This window comes from Leucoraja erinacea, chromosome 23 (genome assembly GCF_028641065.1).
Source record: "Leucoraja erinacea ecotype New England chromosome 23, Leri_hhj_1, whole genome shotgun sequence".
Classification (NCBI taxonomy): Eukaryota; Metazoa; Chordata; class Chondrichthyes; order Rajiformes; family Rajidae; genus Leucoraja; species Leucoraja erinaceus.
The window spans coordinates 25191672-25215103 of record NC_073399.1 but is presented as its reverse complement, the minus strand read 5'-3'; the positions used below and the strand labels follow the sequence as shown (position 1 = coordinate 25215103).

Here is a 23432-nt window from a genome sequence, read left to right as displayed (position 1 = left end):
AGGGACAGAAGTTTAGGGGTAATATGAGGGGGAACTTCTTTACGCAGAGAGTGGTGGCGGTGTGGAATGAGCTCCCAGTGGAAGTGGTGGAGGCAGGTTCATTGGTATCATTTAAAAATAAATTGGATAGGCATATGGATGAGAAGGGAATGGAGGGTTATGGTATGAGTGCAGGCAGGTGGGACTAAGGGGAAAAAAAATTTGTTCGGCATGGACTTGTAGGGCCGAGACGGCCTGTTGCCGTGCTGTAATTGTTATATGGTTATATGGTTATATATGGACTTCAGTAAGGCCTTTGACAAGGTTCCTCACGGAAGGTTGGTTAAGAAGGTTCAATTATTGGGTATTAATGGTGGAGTAACAAGATGGATTCAACAGTGGCTGAATGGGAGATGCCAGAGAGTAATGGTGGATGGTTGTTTGTCAGGTTGGAGGCCAGTGACTAGTGGGGTGCCACAGGGATCTGTGTTAGATCCACTGTTGTTTGTCATGTACATCAATGATCTGGATGATGGTGTGGTAAATTGGATTAGTAAGTATGCAGATGATACTAAGATAGGTGGGGTTGTGGATAATGAAGTAGATTTTCAAAGTCAACAGAGAGATTTTTGCCAGTTGGAAGAGTGGGCTGAAAGATGGCATATGGAGTTTAATGCTGATAAGTGTGAGGTGCAACATCTTGGCAGGACTAATCAAAATAGGATGTACATGGTAAATGAATGGAATTGAAGAATGCAGTTGAACAGAGGGATCTGGGAATAACTGTGCACAGTTCCCTGAAGGTGTAATCTCATGTAGATAGGGTGGTAAAGAAAGCTTTTGGTGTGCTGGCCTTTATAAATCAGAGCATTGAGTATAGAAGTTGGGATGTAATGTTAAAATTGTACAAGGCATTGGTGAGGCCAATTCTGGAGTATGGTGTACAATTTTGGTCGCCTAATTATAGGAAGGATGTCAACAAAATAGAGAGAGTACAGAGGAGATTTACTAGAATGTTGCCTGGGTTTCAGCAACTAAGTTACAGAGAAAGGTTGAACAAGTTAGGTCTTTATTCTTTGGAGCGCAGAAGGTTAAGGGGGGACGATAGAGGTCTTTAAAATGATGAGAGGGATAGATAGAGTTGACGTGGATAAGCTTTTCCCATTGAGAGTAGGGAAGATTCTAACAAGAGGACATGACTAAAGAATTAAGGGACAGAAGTTTAGGGGAAACATGAGGGGGAACGTCTTTGCTCAGAGAGTGGTAGCTGTGTGGAATGAGCTTCCAGTGGAAGTGGTGGAGGCATGTTCGATTTTATAATTTTAAAATAAATGGGATAGGTATATGGACAGGAAAGGAATGGAGGGTTATGGTCTGAGTGCAGGTAGATGGGACTAGGGGAGAATAAGTGTTCGGCACGGACTAGAAGGGCCGAGATGGCCTGTTTCCGTGCTGTAATTGGTATATGGTTATATGGTAGGAAAATACATTGTCGGTTTTTGAATTGAATAAATGGGACATTTAAAGAAGCGGACATTTGATTGGCTGAAGAAGAGAGACAACAGCCATTATAAAGGAGGGAAGGTTTAGCAGTGCAGTCTTTTGGGAATGGCATTTGAGGTGACGTGCTGTGTTGAGGCCAAGTGCAAAACTGAGCCTTTGGCTCAAGAAGCTTTGGGGAGAAGGAATGAGAAAAGGAGTGCTAAGCTAGCACTTGGGATAGTTCCAAGCCTGAAGGTGGAGCAACAGCAGTTGGATGTTTAAAAAGTTGTTGCGAATAATAGAGGATGTAGGATCACGTGATGTGCTGTAGGTGCATGATATGGGAACTGGTGGACCCAATTGTGGTTCTTTGTGACCACATCTAGCAAGTGTTGGTTGGTGGAGGAATGCAGGCTCAGGCAAAAATTACCTGGACACTATATTCCTGGAGCCAGTCATGCCCTTATATCACCTGCTTCCAATTAGGTCTGTGGTCAGGAGGAAGAGGGTGTGCGTGAGTGGAGCAGGTAGGTGGATCCAAGAGATTGTGTTGAAGGAGACTCGGCCCTTGAGCCAGTCAAACAGGTTTGAGATTCTTGCTCCCTGTGCGAATGATGGGGGGGAGGGCGGGGTCATAGGAAGGAAGGCTATAGGAAGGCAGGGTGCTACAAGGAGGTGCCTGCCAGATAACCATATAACCATATAACAATTACAGCACGGAAACAGGCCATCTCGACCCTTCTAGTCCGTGCCGAACACATAATCTCCCCTAGTCCCATATACCTGCGCTCAGACCATAGCCCTCCATTCCCTTCCCATCCATATAACTATCCAATTTATTTTTAAATGATAAAAACGAACCTGCCTCCACCACCTTCACTGGAAGCTCATTCCACACAGCTACCACTCTCTGAGTAAAGAAGTTCCCCCTCATGTTACCCCTAAACTTCAGTCCCTTAATTCTCAAGTCATGTCCCCTTGGTTGAATCTTCCCTACTCTCAGTTGGAAAAGCTTTTCCACGTCAACTCTGTCTATCCCTCTCATCATTTTAAAAACGTCTATCAAGTCCCCCCTTAACCTTCTGCGCTCCAAAGAATAAAGCCCTAACTTGTTCAACCTTTCTCTGTAACTTAGTTGCTGAAACCCAGGCAACATTCTAGTAAATCTCCTCTGTACTCTCTCTATTTTGTTGACATCCTTCCTATAATTAGGCGACCAAAATTGTACACCATACTCCAGAATTGGCCTCACCAATGCCTTGTACAATTTTAACATTACATCCCAACTTCTATACTCAATGCTCTGATTTATAAAGGCCAGCACACCAAAAGCTTTCTTTACCACCCTATCTACATGAGATTCCACTTTCAGGGAACTGTGCAGTTATTACCAGATCCCTCTGTTCACCTACATTCTTCAATTCCCTACCATTTACCATGTACGTCCTATTTTGATTTGTCCTGCCAAGATGTAGCACCTCACACTTATCAGCATTAAACTCCATCTGCCATCTTTCAGCCCACTCTTCCAACTGGCATAAATCTCTCTGTAGACTTTGAAATTCTACTTCATTACCCGCAACCCCACCTATCTTAGTATCATCTGCATACTTACTAAACAGTGTCTAGCACCTGTGGGCAGAGAAACTGGAGGCAAAACGTTATGTGCTCATACCTGCATTGTATCCATCCTGAAATGAAATGCGACACATTTCTTCTTCAACGTCATTTGCTCAATATCAAAAATATCAAGTTGACGGATGGTCCATCTTTGCAGATATGACTGGCCAGGATGAAAAACAGCATTCTTCCACTACCTCTTCTAGGCACCATTACAAGAAGTTCACATTTGATGGTGAGTCATTAAATGCATGGACTGATTACAAAGTTAGTATGTTTACATTGAAGCATGTCTATAATGCAGCTCCATTGATGTGATTAATTAAGTTGTTTTAAGCTTCTTTTAAGCCACCATTGGTTGCCAAAGGTATTACAATTTTAGTAATTGCACTGGTTAAAGGTTTTAGGTAGAAATTGTAACCCTTTTCTACCCTTTTGTTAATGTAAATAAATGTTTTCAGGAGGGTCTTTGAGTCAGATTATCTTCCAATTGATTGAAACCATTCAAAATATGAATAAACGGCTCTTAGCAATCTGATTCATATGGTATGGACATAAAAAAATTTTAATGCAGAAATTATTGCAGCTGTGTGTATTTTATCTGAACTGGAAACTAACTTCAGATTAGTTAGTTACAGAGGGGAATGTAAGAGGGCTGTAGAAATACATTGGATGAGCTGGTAATTATAGAGGTTTTAGGTCAGACTTGCTTTATGCTCTGGGTGTCAACTCATGCTGGGGGGAAAGAAATCAGAAAGGAAATAGTGATTTAAAAATTAGCTGAGATGCTTTTCACTTTGTGCTATAGATTTCAGGGAATTGACAACCTTGTTACTTCTAATTTTTATTTCCATTTTCCTGGTGAATTTTGCCTAAGTTCAATAGTGATGGGAGCAGAACTAGGCCATTTGGTACATTGAGTCTATTCTGCTATTCAATCATGGCTGATCTATCTCTCTCAACCCCATTCTCCTGCCTTCTCCCCATAACCCCTGACACCTGTGCTAATCAAGAATCTATTTATTTCTGCCTTAAATATTTATATCGATTAGCCTCCACAGCTTTCTGTGGCAATGAATTCGACAGATTCAGTGGTGCGTCGTTCAAATAATATGATTCAGGCCAAATAACCAACAAAATTATTAGGAATTCTCTGCACTTTGATACTGTGGGTAGCATGGTGGCGCAGCTTTAGAGTCGCTGCCTTACAGTGCCAGAGACCCAGGTTCGATCCTGACTATGGGTGCTTGCCTGTGCGGAATTTGTTCATTCTCCTGTGACCTGCACGGGTTTTCTCTGGGATCTCTGGTTTCCTCCCACATTCCAAAGTTGTACAGGTTTGTAGGCTGTGTATGAGGAACTGCAGAGGCTGGTATAAACCAAAGATAGACACAAAATGCTGGAGTAACTCGGATGAGATCAAGAAACGATAGGGAGATGTTGGAAATAGTCCATGAAGTTGAGGGCAGGATCGAAATTAGTAATTAATTAAGTCAGTCAGTTCTGCATGGTTGCAGGAGGTAGCAGGGATGCTTAGAACCTGGCAAACCCATTGTGTTTGCTTGTTCCACTGAATTAATTTCCACATACCTCGACTCCATCCTATCCCCCCTGGTCCAATCTCATCCTACCTATGTCCAAGACGTCCCACATGCCCTTCGCCTCTTCCATGACTTCTGTTTTCCAGGCCCTCACTCCCTCATCTTTACAATGGATGTTCAGTCGCTTTACACCTCCATCCCCCTCCAGGAAGGTCTTAAAGTCCCATGTTTTGTCCTCAACCACAGAACTAGCCAATTTCCCACTACTAACACTCCTCTGTCTAGCAGAGCTGGTCCTTACCCTTAACAACTTCTCCTTTGGAATCTACCCACACCCTCCAAATCCAAGGCATAGCTACGAGCACCTGCATGGGCTCCAGCTATGCCTGCCTCTTTGTAGGATACGTCGAACAATCATTGTTCCAGCCGTACACGGGCCCTATCCCCGAACTCAACCTCCGCTACATTGACAACATTAACCATATACCTCCCCCTTGACCGTCCAAGGACCCCAACAGTCTTTTCAGGTGAGGCAGAGGTTCACTTGCACCTCTTCCAACCTTAACTACTGTATCTACTGTTCCTGCTGTGGGCTCCTGTATATCAGCGAGACCAAGCGCAAGCTCAGCGATCGTTTCATTGAACACCTTCGATCAGTCCACCTGAACCGACCTGATCTCCCAGTTTGTGGACACATTAACTCCCCCTCCCCCTCCCATTCCCACACTGACCTTTCTGTCCTGGGCCTCCACCATTGTCAGAATAAGACCCAGCTCAAATTGGAGGAACAGCACCTCATATTTGGCTTGTGCATCTTACACCCCAGCGGTATGAACATTAACTTCTCTAACTCCAAGTAACCCTTGCTTTCCCTCTCCATCCATTCCCCTTCCCAATTCTCCGACCAGTCTTACTGTCTCCGACTACATTTTATCTCTATTTGCTTTGTTGTTACCTTCTCACAGCTAGCAATGATTTATTCTACATTTTCCTTGATCTCTATTTCCTTTGCCCTATTTTCACACCTTTACACTTCCTTATCTATCTATCTCTCTCCTCCCTGACGTCAGTCTGAAGAAGTTCAAGTTCAAGTTTATTGTCATATGTCCCTGATAGGACAATGAAATTCTTGCTTTGCTTCAGCACACAGAACATAATAGGCATTGACTACAAAACACATAAATAAATAAACTGATAAAGTGCAAATAACAAATAATGGGTTATTACTGTTCAGAGTATTGGCCGAGCAGGTTTAATAGCCTGATGGCTGTGGGGAAGTAGCTATTCCTGAACCTGGTCGTTGCAGTCTTCAGGCTCCTGTACCTTCTACCTGAAGGTAGCAGGGAGATGAGTGTGTGGCCAGGATGGTGTGGGTCTTTGATGATACTGCCAACCTTTTTAAGGCAGCGACTTCGATAAATCCCCTCGATGGAAGGAAGGTCAGAGCCGATGATGGACTGGGCAGTGTTTACTACTTTTTGTAGTCTCTTCCTCTCCAGGGCGCTCGAAGGGTTTCGACCCGAAACGTCACCCATTCACTCTCTTCAGAGATGTTGCCTGTCACCAGGGCAGAAATCACTATCAAAACATGGGGGGGGGGAGACGCAATTTCTTGGTAGACACACACACACACACACACACACACACACACACACACACACACACACACACACACACACACACACACCTACCATTTCTGCACTGTATCTATAAACTCTCTCTGTTAGATCCTGACCTTGTGTGCTATCTGTGTGGAGTTTGCATATTCTTCCTCTGACCACATGGGTTTACTTCAAGTATTCTGTTTTCCTCCGACATCTTAAAGAAGAGCGGGTTTGTGGATTAATTGGCCCCTGTAAATTGCCTGAGTGTGTAGGGAATGATGAGCAAGTAGGATAACATAGAACCTGTATGAAAGGGTGATCGATGGGTGGCTTGAACTCAGTGGACCAAAGGGCCTGTTTCCATGCAGTATCTTTTAATCTTTCAATCTTTCAATTATGTCTTCTGTTCACTAATTTCTGCATGAATTGTTGCAGAGGGTTTATTCTTTAAATAATGTTCCTATAATTTCTAGATGTAGATGATCCATTGGCTGGGATTTTATCTGATGAAGAAGAGGAACCAAAGAAAACCGCAATGTCAGGACAGAAACCTGGCCTCACGAACATGGTTCTTCCAGCACACAAGAAAGAGGAGAAAGGTATTGGGAAAATATTTTGCCAAGAACAAATTATGAAGAATCTGGTCACCTGAATATTGTGGATTCACCTTTAAGTCATTTTTTTGATACTGCCAGTGCTATGTGTTGTTTCTGATAGTTATCACTTTACACTGATGATTATTCTTGTGGCTTATTATTCGCCTTTGAAAAGATAGGTTGTGCTTCTTTGGGTGCAACTGATTCTCAACGAGCTTTACCTTCGATTAACTTCGATTGACTTTGACTACCTACAAATAGCATTATGACCTACCTCGACTAAACCCATGAGTAAAAAAATATAGATTTTTTTTTCCCCATGGCGACCTTTTTTTACTCACGGGCATGTTTCAGCATGTTGAAAAATACGCCGCGACATAGTTGAGGCCTCGAGTACGCAGGGACTACTCTCGACCATGAAGGAGAGTTACAAAGACCTCCTACCTAGGACCTCGTGTTGACCATGCTGCGAGTATGAGTCGAGGGCAAACTTGTCTGAACTCGCGAATTAGGTCGCTGCAGTGGGACAGCCCTTATCTTTTCGTAGACAAAGGATTAGCTATATGAATCATCCTCAGGGTGTTATATGATTTGTGCTGTATATTTATGGACATGTTTCTCGTGGACAGGATAAAAGAGTGTAAATAAGTAACTATTACTAGTGTTTAAATAGTTAACCATTCACAATACTATCTTTTTTGTCTTGTTTTCTATTTTTGTTTGATTTCCTTGACTCCTGTTTGAAATTACAGGTCTCTCACTGTCACATTTTGTACACATTATCCTCCAACCTTTTATGATTTTTTTCTGGTCTATTGTAATGAGATGCAAATTGCCTTGTATATGTGCTTAAATTAAAAAATTGTTTTGAGATATTCTATTATGCTATGTGAATGTGCTCAGAGTGTTGCATTTCAATGCTGTTCTTTTAATTGTTTTATGTTTTTATCAATTCCTAACTACTCATTGTTACACTGGAACAATGAAGAACTGATTTAAAAAAAACGCCTAACACTATTTGCAGCTGGTTTCAGTTCATAGGATACTGAGTTTGACAAATTCAGTCTTTTTTTTAAATATTTTATTTTATTAGAAGTACAATCATATGACACCAAAGTGCCTAATATATATTGCATAATACATTTTATGTATAGCTTCTTATTTTTTTTTTGTTATATTAAAGAAAGATTAGAATAAGAAAAAGAACTTAGATAGTAAAGGATAGAAAAGCGTGAGATATATAGTGTGTGAAGAAAAAGAAGAAAGACGAATGAGTGAAGAAAGTTGAGGAAAAGAAATAGAAAAAAGAGAATAAGACATAAAGAAAGAAAAAAAAAAGAAGATCATTGTTTATAATCTTGACCAACCCTCGTCCAGTCCTGAAACAGTTAGTTTTTACAATTGTGTTGCACCATATGATTCCAAGAAGACGACAAATGGAGACCAACTCGTTATGAATTGGTCTAATTTATCCATTAGGAGGAATCGCATTTCCTCTAGATGTGCGGTGTTTAGATATTTGCAACCCACATTTTAAGCGTTGGTATTGATGTATTTTTCCAAAATTTAAGTATTCATTTTTTTGCTATTATTAAACCATAGTTAAAAAATAAATTTTGAGATGTGTTCAATTTATTCCCATCTTCCATTACTCCAAATATAATCATTTCAGTATTAGGTTCCATTCTTATCTTGAATAATTTTGTAAATATTTCGAAAATATCACTCCAAAATCTATAAAGTTTTGTGCAGGAGACTAAGGAGTGTGTTATAGTTGTGACAAATTCTGTCTAATTCTTCTAATTATATAACATTGCATCTTCCTGCAGTGCCCTCCACCCCAGCATCTATTCCTGTTGTGACCATTTCAGAGAAGAAAGATGAATTGTTCTTTGATGATGAAGGAGATGATCTTATGGATGCCCTTGGATTTGGAGATAGTCCAGAAACATCAAAGCTATCGAAGAAGGTGGAGGAGTAAGTGCCGGTTGACCATTTCAATGCTGTGTACTCTGATGCCCATGTAGACACATGTTTAACCATTGAGATTCTTGTCCTACAGTTAGTCTAGTAGTTTGATTGGTACTTCCCAGAGTCTGCTAACTTCACAAGTCAAAAGCATGCATTTAAACTATTTGTCAAAAGTGAATTCACAGTTGATGAACTTACTGTGTTCACATGGAGTATACCATGTTGGAATTGGATTATTAAAGAAGAAAATGAAGCTTTCAGTTATATGGCATCTGTTATATACTTTTGAGAAAATCCTGGAGCACTTTCTAACCAATGAAATATTTTTCAGTGCAGTCATTTGTAATATAGGAAATATTCCAATATTAGAGCAAAAATGTGGTTTATAGTTTCCTGACAGTATTCCTGCTTTAATAATATTGTTTTAGTTTGAGAGATACAGTGTGGCAACAGGCCCTTCGACCCACTGAGTCCACGCCGACTATCGATTACCCGTACAGTAGTTCTATGAACCATACACTAGGGGGAATTTACAAAAGTTAAGCGGCCAACAAGCTTGCACATTTTAGGAAAGTGGTAGAAACCAGAGCACCTGGAGAAAACCCATGCGGTCACAGGGAGAACGTACAAACTCCGCACAGACAGCATCTGTAGTCAGGATCAAATCCAGGTATCTGGCACTGTGAGGCAGCAGCTCTACCGATATTATATGATAAATAATTTTTCATTAATGGCCACTGGGTTGCTGATGGGACAATGTCATTGGAAGAACAGTGGCACTTGTATCTGGAATGTCCGCTTTGGAATTCCAGGCTAGGTAATTTACCCAAGTCTAGGAGGGGTGCATGAATCCACACTTTTTGACTTGGATGAAGGCTATGCCTAATAAACACACTTGATGCGTAGGCACTGAATTAATATGAGCATCTGTTAAATTTTATGGCCTGCAGTCTTTCACTCTTGTTTCTCTTTTTGGATTAGTGAGACACTGCGCTCTGCTCATTCAAAACTGGATGAATTGTTTGGGCTAGGTACAACCAAGAAGTTACTTGAGCGACCTACAACTGGTGAAAGGAATGAATTTAAACTAGATCCGAAATACAATAAAATACAAGGTAATCAAGATATGAAACTTCAGCCTGTGCATCACAAGCCAAATGCCACATATCAGCTTGTGCATCACAAGCCAAATGCCAAACATCGGCCTGTGCATCACAAGCCAAATGCCACATATCAGCCTTTGCATCACAAGCCAAATGTCAATTTTTCCTTTCAATGTCATTGTTGCAGCTTTGTGTATGTTTCAATAAAGGCAAAAAATGCTTGAGGCACTCTGCAGGTCAGGCAGCACCTTTGGAAAAAGAAAGAATCTTTCTGCAGATGCTGCCTGACTTGTAGGGTGTTTTCTAGCAATTAATTTTTTCTTATTTCAGATTTCTTCCAATTTTTATTTATCTGTGCTTTGCCCAGAGAAGATTGGCTCGGGTCTTGTGAGTAGGAACAGGGGTCAAGAATGAAGGTACAGGATATAAAGAGAGTGGATGTACTGAAAATATTTCAAAAAAAGTTGCTGCAGCTGCACAGTTACAACTGCAAGGCAAGAGAAAGGTGGGATAAAAAAACATGAATGACTGAAATTATCAGGCGGTCAGTCAATATCTGTGGGAATGGGAACAGATATGTTTCATGTCAATGACCCTTCATCATTTGAGAGCAAAATGGTGTCTTGGAGAAGAAAAGGTCTCCTTAAATATCAGCATGACTGTCTTTGTGCAAAACCACAAGAGATCTTGGAGGTATTAAATTAATACTGTTCATCCGGTTTTGCTAAGGAGAAGATCGTGGAAGCTTATGGGATTGAGGCGCAGGAATTATGTACTATAGATCATGTATGAATTACTAAAGAGGAGGCACTGGCGGTATTGAAGCACATAAAATTAGAAAAATCCTCTAAAGCCTAACCAAGCACAATCTCAGATTTTGTGGGAAACTAGAGAGGAAAATGTGCAGATATTTGTATCTTCTTTAGCCACAAGTAAAGTTATGGAAGACTGGTGGATGGCTAATGTTGTACTGTTATTTAAGAAGGGCAGTCGGGACAAACCTGGGAATTACAGGCCGGTGAGCCTGATGTCACTGGTGGGAAAGTTGGTGGAGGGGACTCTTAAAGGACAGTATCTACTAATATTTGTACAGACAAATTAGGGATCATTAGCATGGTTTTGTGAGTGGAAAATGGTGTATCTCATATTTGATAGAGGTCACCAAGAGGAATATTAAGAGCAGGGCAGTGGATGTGTCTATATGGACACTGGCATGGTTTAGATAAGGTGTCACGTGGTTTGAAAGGATCGATCACATGGAATCCAAGGAGACCTAGCCAATTGAATCCAAACTTGGCTCGGAGGAAGAAATCAATGAAAGGAGGAAGAGGAAAAACATAGGCAGATGGGACTAATGTACATGGACAAGTTGGACCGAAGGGCTTGTTTCCGTGCTGTATGACACTATGACTCAAAGGATAATATTGGTGAGTTGTTTCTCTGATTAGAAGCTTGTAATCAGTGGAATGCTACACAAGTCCACTGTTGTTTGATTTATTTATTAACAATTTGGATGACAATGTAGTTAACATAAGGTGGTATAGTAGACAATACGGTTTAGAACCGAACACTAAGTTTATAACCAGATCTAGATCAGTTGGGAAGGTGATCCAAGGAATGGTAAATGGAGTTTAACTCTGACAAGTGTTAGGTGAGCAAGCAAAGACAGAACCTACACAGTAAATGATAAAGTCCTGGAGAGTGTTGCAGAACAGAGGGATCTGAGAATACAGGTACATGGATCCCTAATTGAGGCAACAGCCAAGAAGATTGGGAAACTCCCAGCGAGCGCTGCGGAACGATCAAGAGAAACATAGAAACATAGAAATTAGGTGCAGGAGTAGGCCATTCAGCCCTTCGAGCCTGCACCGCCATTCAATATGATCATGGCTGATCATCCAAATCAGTATCCTGTACCTGCCTTCTCTCCATACCCTCTGATCCCCTTAGCCACAAGGGCCACATCTAACTCCCTCTTAAATATAGCCAATGAACTGGCCTCAACTACCCTCTGTGGCAGAGAGTTCCAGAGATTCACCACTCTCTGTGTCAAAAAAGTTATTCTCATCTCGGTTTTAAAGGATTTCCCCCTTATCCTTAAGCTGTGACCCCTTGTCCTGGACTTCCCCAACATCGGGAGCAATCTTCCTGCATCTAGTCTGTCCAACCCCTTAAGAATTTTGTAAGTTTCTATAAAATCCCCTCTCAATCTCCTAAATTCTAGAGAGTATAAACCAAGTCTATCCAGTCTTTCTTCATAAGACAGTCCTGACATCTCAGGAATCAGTCTGGTGAACCTTCTCTGCACTCCCTCTATGGCAATAATGTCCTTCCTCAGATTTGGAGACCAAAACTGTACGCAATACTCCAGGTGTGGTCTCACCAAGACCCTGTACAACTGCAGTAGAACCTCCCTGCTCCTATACTCAAATCCTTTTGCTATGAAAGCTAACATACCATTCGTTTTCTTCACTGCCTGCTGCACCTGCATGCCTACTTTCAATGACTGGTGTACCATGACACCCAGGTCTCGCTGCATCTCCCCTTTTCCTAGTCGGCCACCATTTAGATAATAGTCTGCTTTCCTGTTTTTGCCACCAAAATGGATAACCTCACATTTATCCACATTATACTGCATCTGCCAAACATTTGCCCACTCACCCAGCCTATCCAAGTCACCTTGCAGTCTCCTAGCATCCTTCTCACAGCTAACACTGCCCCCCAGCTTAGTGTCATCCGCAAACTTGGAGATATTGCCTTCAATTCCCTCATCCAGATCATTAATATATATTGTAAATAGCTGGGGTCCCAGCACTGAGCCTTGCGGTACCCCACTAGTCACTCCCGGCCATTGTGAAAAGGACCCGTTTACTCCTACTCTTTGCTTCCTGTTTGCCAGCCAGTTCTCTATCCACATCAATACTGAACCCCCCATGCCGTGTGCTTTAAGTTTGTATACTAATCTCTTATGTGGGACCTTGTCGAAAGCCTTCTGGAAGTCTAGATACACCACATCCACAGGTTCTCCCCTATCCACGCTACTAGTTACATCCTCGAAAAATTCTATAAGATTCGTCAGACATGATTTACCTTTCGTAAATCAATGCTGACTTTGTCCAATGATTTCACCACTTTCCAAATGTGCTGCTATCCCATCTTTAACAACTGACTCTAGCAGTTTCCCCACTACCGATGTTGGACTAACTGGTCTGTAATTCCCCGTTTTCTCGCTCCCTCCCTTCTTAAAAAGTGGGTTTACGTTTGCTACCCGCCAATCCTCAGGAACTACTCCAGAATCTAAACAGTTTTGAAATATTATTACTAATGCATCCACTATTTCTGGAGCTACTTCCTTAAGTACTCTGGGATGCAGCCTATCTGGCCCTGGGGATTTATCGGCCTTTAATCCGTTCAATTTACCCAACACCACTTCCCGACTAACCTGGATTTCACTCAATTCCTCCAACTCCTTTGACCCGCGGTCCCCTGCTATTTCTGGCAGATTATTTATGTCTTCCTTAGTGAAGATGGAACCAAAGTAGTTATTCAATTGGTCCGCCATATCCTTGTTCCCCATGATCAACTCACCTGTTTCTGACTGCAAGGGACCTACATTTGTTTTAACAAATTGTTTCCTGTTTTAATCTCTTTCTTTTCACATATCTATAAAAACTTCTGCAGTCAGTTTTTATGTTCCCTGCCGACAGACAGAAGACCCGGTGACAGTCGAAGACGGGTCATCGGAGGGTGGTCACGAGGGTGGCGGTGGGGGCCAGCTGTCGAGGACGGGTTGGAGGTCAATGAGGGTGTTGACAGTCTCGGAAAGGCAGCCCGTGTGGGTGCCGGAGGTTAGATGGGCTCGCTAAACAAAGAATCTCACTGTCACATGTAATAAGGCACCACTCATCAATTAATTAATTAATTGATTAATTAACATTCATTCAGATAGGTGACCAACACCTCTACTTCCTGAGGAGATGGAGGAAGTTTGCCATGTGTCCAGTGACTTTTACAAACTATTATAGATGCACCATAGAAAGCATACTGATGGGTTGCATCACGGCTTGGTTTGGGAACAGCACTGCCCAAACATCTGAGGAAAGACATTCTTGCCATAGGAGTACAGAGAAGGTTCACCAGTTTCCTGGGATGGCAGGACTTTCATATGAAGAAATGAGTATGCAGATGATACAGTGATTGGCCTCATCAGCAACAACGATGAGCTGGCCTACAGGGAGGAGGTCCAGCACTTAGCAGCATGGTGCGCTGACAACAACCTGGCCCTTAACTCCAAGAAGACCAAGGAGCTCATTGTAGACTTCAGGAAGTCCAGAGGCGGCACGCACACCCCCATCCACATTAACGGGACGGAGGTGGAACGTGTTTCTAGCTTCAGGTTCCTGGGAGTCAACATCTCCGATGACCTCTCTTGGACCCACAATACCTCTACTCTGATCAAGAAGGCTCATTAGCGTCTCTTCTTCCTGAGGAGACTGAAGAAGGTCCATCTGTCTCCTCAGATCCTGGTGAACTTCTACCGCTGCACCATCGAGAGCATCCTTACCAACTGCATCACAGTATGGTATGGCAACTGCTCTGTCTCCGACCGGAAGGCATTGCAGAGGGTGGTGAAAATTGCCCAACGCATCACCGGTTCCACGCTCCCCTCCATTGAGTCTGTCCAAAGCAAGCGCTGTCTGCGGAGGGCGCTCAGCATCGCCAAGGACTGCTCTCACCCCAACCATGGACTGTTTACCCTCCTACCATCCGGGAGGCGCTACAGGTCTCTCCGTTGCCGAACCAGCAGGTCGAGGAACAGCTTCTTTCCGGCGGCTGTCACTCTACTAAACAACATACCTCGGTGACTGCCAATCACCACCCCCTCCCCCGGACACTTATTATTTTTATTTTTTTTATTTTATTCAAATCGTTTGCTATGTCGCTCTTCAAGGGAGATGCTAAATGCATTTCGTTGCCTCTGTACTGTACACTGACAATGACAATTAAAATTGAATCTGAATCTGAATCTGAAGAAAGACTAGATAGACTCGGCTTGTACTCGCTAGAATTTAGAAGATTGAGGGGGGATCTTATAGAAACTTACAAAATTCTTAAGGGGTTGGACAGGCTAGATGCAGAAAGATTGTTCCCGATGTTGGGGAAGTCCAGAACAAGGAGTCACAGTTTAAGGATAAGGGGGAAGTCTTTTAGGACTGAGATGAGAAAAACAATTTTCACACAGAGATTGGTGAATCTGTGGAATTCTCTGCCACAGAAGGTATTTGAGGCCAATTCATTGGCTATATTTAAGAGGGAGTTAGATGTGGTCCTTGTGGCTAAAGAGGTCAGGGGGTATGGAGAGAAGGCAGGTACAGGATACTGAGTTGGATGATCAGCCATGATCATATTGAATGGCGGTGCAGGCTCGAAGGGCCGAATGGCCTACTCCTGCGCCTATTTTCTATGTTTCTAAAAAGGCAAGAAATTACATAGTTGTCAATGTAGCAAAGTCCATCAGGCACATCAGACTTCCCACTGTTGACTCTGCCTCATTTCACGCTACCTTAGAAAAGCAGCCACCATAATCAATTCCTGACCTCTAAACCTGTACATTGCATTACAGGTGGGATATAACTGGAGGCATTTGACAACGTAAGCTCTGATTATCAATATTGCCTGCCTGAACGTGTTCACTGCTTAAGGGATAACTACAGCTCTGAGGCCTGTTGTTTGATTCGGTTTGCCAGACAACAAACAATATTCTGCAGCTGCAAATGGAGTGCATGGGACAGTGCAGCGAATGGAAGATGCAGGCTCGGTCTGGCTTATTATTTTCCAGCTGCATAGATATGGTCTCTCCCATTTTACATAAGAATATTGTTTTTTCTTTCCCCCCCACAGTGAGCTTATTTTGCAACTGAGTGCTAATTGATAAAGAATGTATTTACAGGTATAGTTTAAGAAGGAATTGCAGATGCTGGAAAATCGAAGGTAGACAAAAATGCTGGGAATTTCCTTCGCTCCATAGATGCTGCCTCACTCGCTGAGTTTCTCCAGCATTTATGTCTGTGTACAGGTATATGTAGGAGGGGAAAAAAAAACTGATTGTATTGGGGTTTGCTGTATGTTAATAATTCTGAGTTCCTTTCCTTTGGTTCCTGATCAGAAAAGGAAGACTTCTTGGATGATTTTGCATTTGGTTCCTACCAGCCCACCGTGGCAACAACCCCAGAGGATCGTCAGTCCAGGCGCCAGTCAGTGAGGTGCGTCATTCAGCTGGGAGGAATATATTTGGTCTTGTTAAATTCTGTAGTGTTTTCATTCTTTTCCATTGTGCCATGAAATAGAAAGTGAAGCAAGCTAAGTCAATAATTCACTGTCTTTAAACTTAATTCATATTGTAATAGCCATTCATTGCGAAACAAATAGGCTTTTGTTCAAAAGGCTGAGATCACCGGGAGCCTGAATTTTAAAACCTGAAGGTAGTCATTGTCCTCCTAGCCATGTCTCATGTTAAACTTAAATCTTGATTTTTATATCTCAATTGTTTCTTTCTACTGTATGAGAAGAATTTGTTCAGCTACGGCATAAAGTTTGGAAGTGTAAGGTGTTTGGAGTGTTGAATGTAAGGGGAAAGTGTACAGTTAATGGAAAGACCTTTATATAACAGCATTGATATACAGAGGGATCTTGGGGTCCAAGCCCGTAGCTACCTGAAAGTTGTATTAGATGGTAAAAAAGGCGTAGGGAATGCATGCCTTCATTAGTCGGGGCATGAAGAGTCTGGAAGTCATGTTGCAGCTTTGTAGAACTTTGGATAGGCTGCATTCGCAGTATTCTGTGCAATTCTGGTTGTCTCGTTACACGAAAGATGTGCAGACTTTGAAGAGAATGCAGAAAAGATTTACTGGATCCAGAAATGCTGCTTGGATTAGAAGCATATTAGATATAAGGAACAGTTGAATAAAATTAGATTGTTTTCTCTGTGATGTTGGAGGTTGAGTGGATAATTGATAATAGTGCATAAAAATATGAGGGGCATAGATTGGGTATGCAGCTAGAACCTTTTTCCTGGGTGGAAATGTCAAAGGCTGCTCTGGAAGGTTAGAGGCTGCTCTGGAAAGTTAGATGAATGAATGAATAAGTTTATTGGCCAAGGATTCACATACAAGGAATTTGTCTTGGTGCTCCGCACACAAGTGACAACATGATATACAGTGACAGTTAAGAATGATACATAAAACATTAAACATTAATAATAAAACATTATTGATTAAGCATGTGAATTAAATGAAATACCAGAGCAAAAGGAGGCTACAGATCTTTGGTTATTGAGTAGAGCTTCTACTCGTGGGGAAAGAAAGCTCTTTTTATGTCTGGCTGTGGCAGCTTTGACAGTCCAGAGTCGCCTTCCTCGGGGAGAAGTGATTCAAAGAGTTTGTGGCCAGGGTAAGAGGGGTCAAAGATGATCTTACCCGCTCGCTTCCTGGCCCTTGCAGTGTACAGTTTGTCAATGGAGGAATATATGCAGCCAATAACCTTCTCAGCTGATCGGACAATTCGCTGCAGCCTCCGGTTGTCGTGCTTGGTGGCTGAGCCAAACCAGACCATGATGCAGAAGGTGTGGACGGACTCTACGATGGCCGTATAGAATTGGAACATCATTGCCTGTGGTAGATTGTGCTTTCGCAGCTGCCGCAGGAAGTACATCCTCTGTTGTGCATTTTTGACTGTGGAGTCGATGGTCGCAACCCACGTAATACAATACAATACAATACAATACAATACAATACAAAGCACTTTATTTGTCCCCGAGGGGCAATGTCCTTGCAGCACATTAATAAAAATACAACATAGCATTCAAGAAGTTTAACATTAGAACATAAAAACATCCCCCCACAATGGTTCCCACTGTGGGGGAAGGCACAAAGTCCAGTCCCCGTCCTCTTGTCCACCCAAAGTCGGGCCTATGAGGCCTCCACAGTCGCCGCTACGGGGACCCAATGTTCCCGGCCGTTCTCGCCGGGTGATGGTACTCCGGCGTCGGGAGAACCCTCAGCGGCTTGGGGTGCCAGGAACGGCCGCCCTCCTACCGAAGGAGACCACGGCTTCCAAGCCAACAGACCACGCCGAACGGAGCCCCACACACTGGCGATCTCGGCGAGAGATCCCAGGCTCCGAGATGCAAATTCAGCGCCGCAGCTGGCCGCTCCACAGAACTCCGGCTCCACGATGTTATTATCGGCGGTCCCAGCATACTGGAGTTCCAGACAAGGCATCGCCCGCTCCGCAATAGCGCTCCAGTGCCGCGCCGCCGCCAAAGCCGAGGCTCCGGCCAGGTCCCCTCAGGAAACGTCGCTCCAGGACCCACTGGTAGGCCGCGAGGACAGGTCGAAGGTGCTGATCGGAGGAAGGCAGTCTCTCCGACCAGGTAGGAACTTGAAAAGCAGTTTCCCCCTTCCCCCCCCCACCACCCCCCACACATAAAAGATTAGACCCCCAACTAAACACTTTAACGTACTAAAAATAATAAAAAGAAGTGAAAGAAAACGGACAGCTGCAGGACAGCGCCCCCACGATCCTTGACAGCGCCCCCACCGATCATCTCCAAGTAAGATCCTTGGAGATGATGGTTCCCAGGAACTTAAAAGTCTCCACAGATGTGACTGTGGTGTTGTTGTTGGTGAGTGGAGGGGCAGCTCTCCTAAAGTCTACAATCAATTCCACTGTTTTAAGAGCATTGAACTCCAGGGTGTTGCGATGGCACCAGGTCTCCAGCTGTTGCACTTCCTGTCTGTAGGCAGATTCCTCCCCATCCTGGATCAGTCCAATCAGCCTTGTGTTGTCCGCAAACTTGAGAAGCTTGACAGTGGAGTCAGTGGAGGTGCAGTTATTGGTGTAGAGAGAGTAAAGGAGAGGGGAGAGTACCGTGTTTTAGGCACCGTGTTTTAGGAAAGATGTTGTCAAACTTGAAAGGATGCAGGGAAGATTTACGAGGATGTTACCAGGACCTGAAGGCCAGAGCTATAGGGAAATGTTGAGCAGGTCAGGGCTCTATTCCTTGAAGCACAGGAGGATGAGGGTGATCTTACAGAGATGTACAAAATCATGAGAAGAATAGATCGGGTAGACGCACAAAGCCTCTTGCCCAGAGTAGAGCAATCGAGAACCAGTGGAAATAGGTTTAAGATCATGAGCAAAAGATTAAATAGGAACCTGGGGGATAACATTTTCGCACAAAATGGTGGCGGGTGTTCGGAGCCTCTGGAGGAGACAGTTATGGCAGGTACTTTTGCAATGTTTAAGAAACATTTAGACAGTTACATGAATAGAATAGGGGTTAGAGGGATTTGGGCCAAACGCAGGTAGGTGGGAATAGTGTAGATGGGACATGTTGGCCTGTGTGGGCAAGTTGGGCCAAAGGCCTGTTTCCGCGCAGTAAGACTCAATGACTATGACAGCCGATGTGCCTGTTCCTTTGCTGAACTGGTCAATGTTCATTTTTTATCTTTGGTTTGGGGACATGTTGGGCGAGGGTAGGGTTATTTGTCGGCATTATAGGCTGAATCTGCTCAGTGCTGTGGTAATAGTTTTGCTTTGCCGTCCCCATGACAGATATGAGTAATTTGTGTTTTTTAACTGTTCACTGTCCCAATTACAGATTCAGTCCAGAGAGTCATAGAAAATCTAATATTGATCAGAAATCCAAAACAGCCACACCGACATCATTAACCCCAACAAAATCACATGGAAATAAGGGAGCTGCTGACTGGCTTGGCCTTAAGGATGATGTTGTTCCTGATTTGGATAATCAAATTTCAACCGAAGAGATGCAGAAAGAGTCAAGGTTCTACAAGGCAAAGTCTGATTCAAATTTTCCAGCCAGCCAGAATCAAAGCAAGAGACCGTATTCTGCAGGCCGTCCTCCGTCTGCACCAAGGCCAAGTGAGAAGGCACTGGTTAGATCTGCACCATCCAGTTCAAAAACACAGATGGCTGATGTAGTAGAGGGAGATTGGTTGAAAGAGATACTATCTCAGAAGAAGTCTCAACTTTCCGAATCTCAGCCCTTGACGTCGGCTGATAAAGTTGATGGCATGGCAGCCACATGGTAAGAACATGATTTGATTTGAAAAACAGAAATCTGTCAACTTCGTTAAAAAAAAATTGATTAGACCTGCTATGTTTCCATATTGTAAGACTCGATCACTTTATGAATGCATATTGTGTAATGTGGAATTTGCGTATCTTCAGGTCTACTGATGGTGCAGGCAGCACCATTGAGGGCTGCGTCTGAAAAGAGTGAAGACAAACTAATGAAGTAAGGGGTAAACCAGAGCAACTTAAGGTGGTATGGAGGATTTTAAGATAATTTAGACAGGCAAGAATTAAATGTGTGCTAAAATGGACGAATGCTGAACAGCCTTCGCAATGAGAGTCTCAAATTTGGGAGCAGTATTGGAGAACAAGCAGAGGCAGACTCCACAGGAACTCGGTAAATAATGATAAACATTGTCACAGTCATACAGAACGGAAACAGGCCCTTCGGCCCAGATTGCCCATGCCAGCTAACCCATCGAAGTGAGTCCCATTTGCTTGCATTTAGACCATATCCCTCTAAACCCTTCCTATCCATAGTGAATACTCCATCGACAGCATGGATCAAACGGATGCTACATAAATAGTATTGGGAATAGGTAGGGTAAAGGAATAGATCAGGTAAATGCACATTTTTACTCCGAGTAGGAGAATCAAAAACCAGAGGACGTTGGTTTAAGGTGAGAGGGGAAAGATTTAATAGGAACCTGAGGGGCAACCTTTTCACGCAAAGGGTAGCGGGTACATTGAACGAGCTGGCAGAGCAGGGAGTTGCAACATTCACAACATTTGCGACTATCACAACATTTTAAAACATTTGGTGAGGTACACAGCTAGGAAAGGTTAATAACAGGGCTGCCAACACTGGGTGAGAGTTGGGAGTGAGAAATTGCGAGAGACCAAGCCCAAGGGAGCATAGCGACCGGGGGGGGGGGGGGGGGGGGGGAGATGAGAGGAGGGTGTCCCCCTCCCATTGGAATTGTGCAATACGGTGCATACTGCAGCGAGTCTTTTAACTTACACTTGAATACAATATATATGCTTTAAATTGGATTGGAGCGTTTTTGAAAGGGGGGAGGCTGTGCGATCACTAATCACTGGCCTTGGGGGTACCCGGTGAGGGAGTGGAGCAGCCGAGTGGGAGAGGGTGTGGAAGAAGGGGGTCCCCCCTCCCAGGGTAGGAACTTTTTGAAATTTGATGTATTAAAATCATGTTTTAGTGCACTTTAGAAGTATGATTTCAATGTTTTTTGTATGAAGTATTTTTAAGGGGTAACTTTATCCATGATGGGTGTATGGAACAAGCTGCCAGAGGAGGTAGTTGAGGCAGGGACCATCCCAACATTTTAGAAAAAGTTAGACTGATACATGGATAGGACAGGTTTGGAGGTATGGACCAAAAGCAGGTAGCGTAGCTGGGACATGTTGGTGGGTGTGGGCAAGTTGCGCCGAAGAGCCTGTTTTCACACTGTATCACTCCATGACTACATTATACCTCCACCATGCATGAATGCTTCAAAATCAAGTGATCGAGTTTTATTGCCATATACTCAAGCATAGAAACATAGAAAATAGGTGCAGGAATAGGCCATTCGGCCCTTCAAGCCAGCACTGCCATTCAATATGATCATGGCTATTCATCTAAAATCAGTACCTCTTTCCTGTTTTTTCCCCATATCCCTTGATGTTGTTAGCCCCAAGAACTAAATCTAACTTTCTCTTGAAAACATCCAGTGAATTGGCTTGCACTGCCTTCTGTGGCAGAGAATTCCACAGATTCACAACTCTCTGCGTGAAGAAAGTTTGTCCTCCATCTCAGTCCTAACTGCCCCCCACCCCCTTTATTCTTAAACTGTGACCCATGGTTCTGAACGCCCCCCAACATCGGGAACATTTTTCCTGCAGTTACAGTAAGTGAAAATCTAGCAGGCAAGCAGGATGCTTTCACTATTTGAAGTCCACTATCTTCCACCGTTTCTACCCAGTGCTTGGTACTTACTTCCAGCAGCCACTGGTTGTCCTCTAGGATGCACTCTCTCCTCTCAACCCCCCCCCCCCCCCCCCCCTCTCTGTCCCCCTCTATATTCTCCCCTCCATCTCTCTTTCCCCCCTCTCTCTCTCTCCTCTCCCTCTGTCTCTCCTCTCACCCCTCTCTCTCTCTCCCCCCTCTCTTTCCTATCTTCCCCTCTCTCTCTCACTTCCCCTCTCTCCTCCCATCCCACCTCACTCTCCCCCTCTCTCTCGTCCCCTCTCCTCCTCTCCTCTCTCTCCCCCCTCCCCTCTTTATCTCCCTTTCTCCACCTCTCCCCTCTCTCTCTCTTTCCCTCCCTCGTGCTCTCTTTCCCCTCGCTCCCTCTCCCCTCCCTCTCCCCCTCTCTCCTTCTCTCCCTCCCCCTCTCTCTCTCTCTCTCTCCGTCTCTCTCTCTCTCTCTCTTTCTCCCTCCCTCTCTATCTCCCCCTCTCTCCCTCTCCACACACTCTCCCCTCCCCTCCCTCTCTGTCTCTCCTCTCACCTCTCTCTCTCCCTCCCCTCTCTCTCTCATCTCTCTTTCCTCCTCTCTCCTCCTCCTCTCTCTCTCTCCCCCATATCTCGCTCCCACCTCACTCCCCCTTGCTCTCTCTCCCCTCTCGCTTTCTCCCTCCCCTCTGTCTCCATCTCCTCTTTCTCTTTGCCCCCCCCATCTTTCTCTCTCTCCCCCGTTTCTCTCTTTCCCCCCCCTCTCTCTCCCTCTTCCCCCTCTCTCTTTTACCACCCCTCTCTCTTCCCCCTCTCTCCCATTCTCTCCTACCCTCTCCTCCCTCTCTCTCTTCCCTCTTTCTTCCCTCTCACCCTTCTCTCTCCCTTCCCCCCTCTCCCCACCTCCCTCCTCTCTCCCCCCTCTCTCTCCCCTACCTCTTTCCCCTACCTCTTTCCCCCTTTCCCTCTTCTCTCTCTCCTCCATTCCCCCCCCCCCCCCCTGTCTCTCTCCCCTCTCTCTCCTCTCCTCTCATCCCCTCTCTCTCCCCACTGTCTCCCTGTCTCCTTCCCCTCTCTCTCTCTTCCACCTCCCTTTGAGAATCTGTTCCTTCGGCATAGAGACTCTCGCAGCAGCAGCAGCGGCGCTTCCGACAGCCCGGGACACTCGCACTGTCCGGAGTGCTCCATGGCCGAAGCTGCAGCGAGCAACTCGCTAGCCGCGCAAATACTCGCCAGTCCCGCAAACTCACCAGCCCCGGCTCATCGCATCTGTCCCCGCCGCTGCTTCCATCCCATCCTCAGCCCCGGCTCTCTTAACACCCGCGGATCATGCAGTTTATCCGAGTTTTGAAATTTTTGTTGATCACAGAATTTTTCACCACAGAGCGTGAGAAATTTCTGATCAGCGTGAGGGTGTGAGAGTTTGCTTGAGGGCGTGATTAAAATTAAAAATGAAAAACATAATAGTTGATTGTTTTTAC

The 23432-nt window shown here is 44.1% G+C and overlaps 1 protein-coding gene across 3 annotated transcripts in view; it reads left to right on the top strand.

The window, feature by feature from the left end:
- The window catches only part of LOC129708407 (fas-binding factor 1 homolog), a 79379-nt gene that overhangs the window by 19510 nt on the left and 36437 nt on the right, over positions 1 to 23432 (top strand). For all 3 annotated transcript variants that reach the window (XM_055654133.1, XM_055654132.1, XM_055654134.1), the window contains 6 exons: positions 3239 to 3316; positions 6700 to 6825; positions 8652 to 8799; positions 9775 to 9908; positions 16063 to 16159; positions 19558 to 20007. In XM_055654133.1, coding sequence (XP_055510108.1) covers positions 3239 to 3316; positions 6700 to 6825; positions 8652 to 8799; positions 9775 to 9908; positions 16063 to 16159; positions 19558 to 20007 — 1033 coding nt within the window. The remainder of the gene's footprint in view (positions 1 to 3238; positions 3317 to 6699; positions 6826 to 8651; positions 8800 to 9774; positions 9909 to 16062; positions 16160 to 19557; positions 20008 to 23432) is intronic.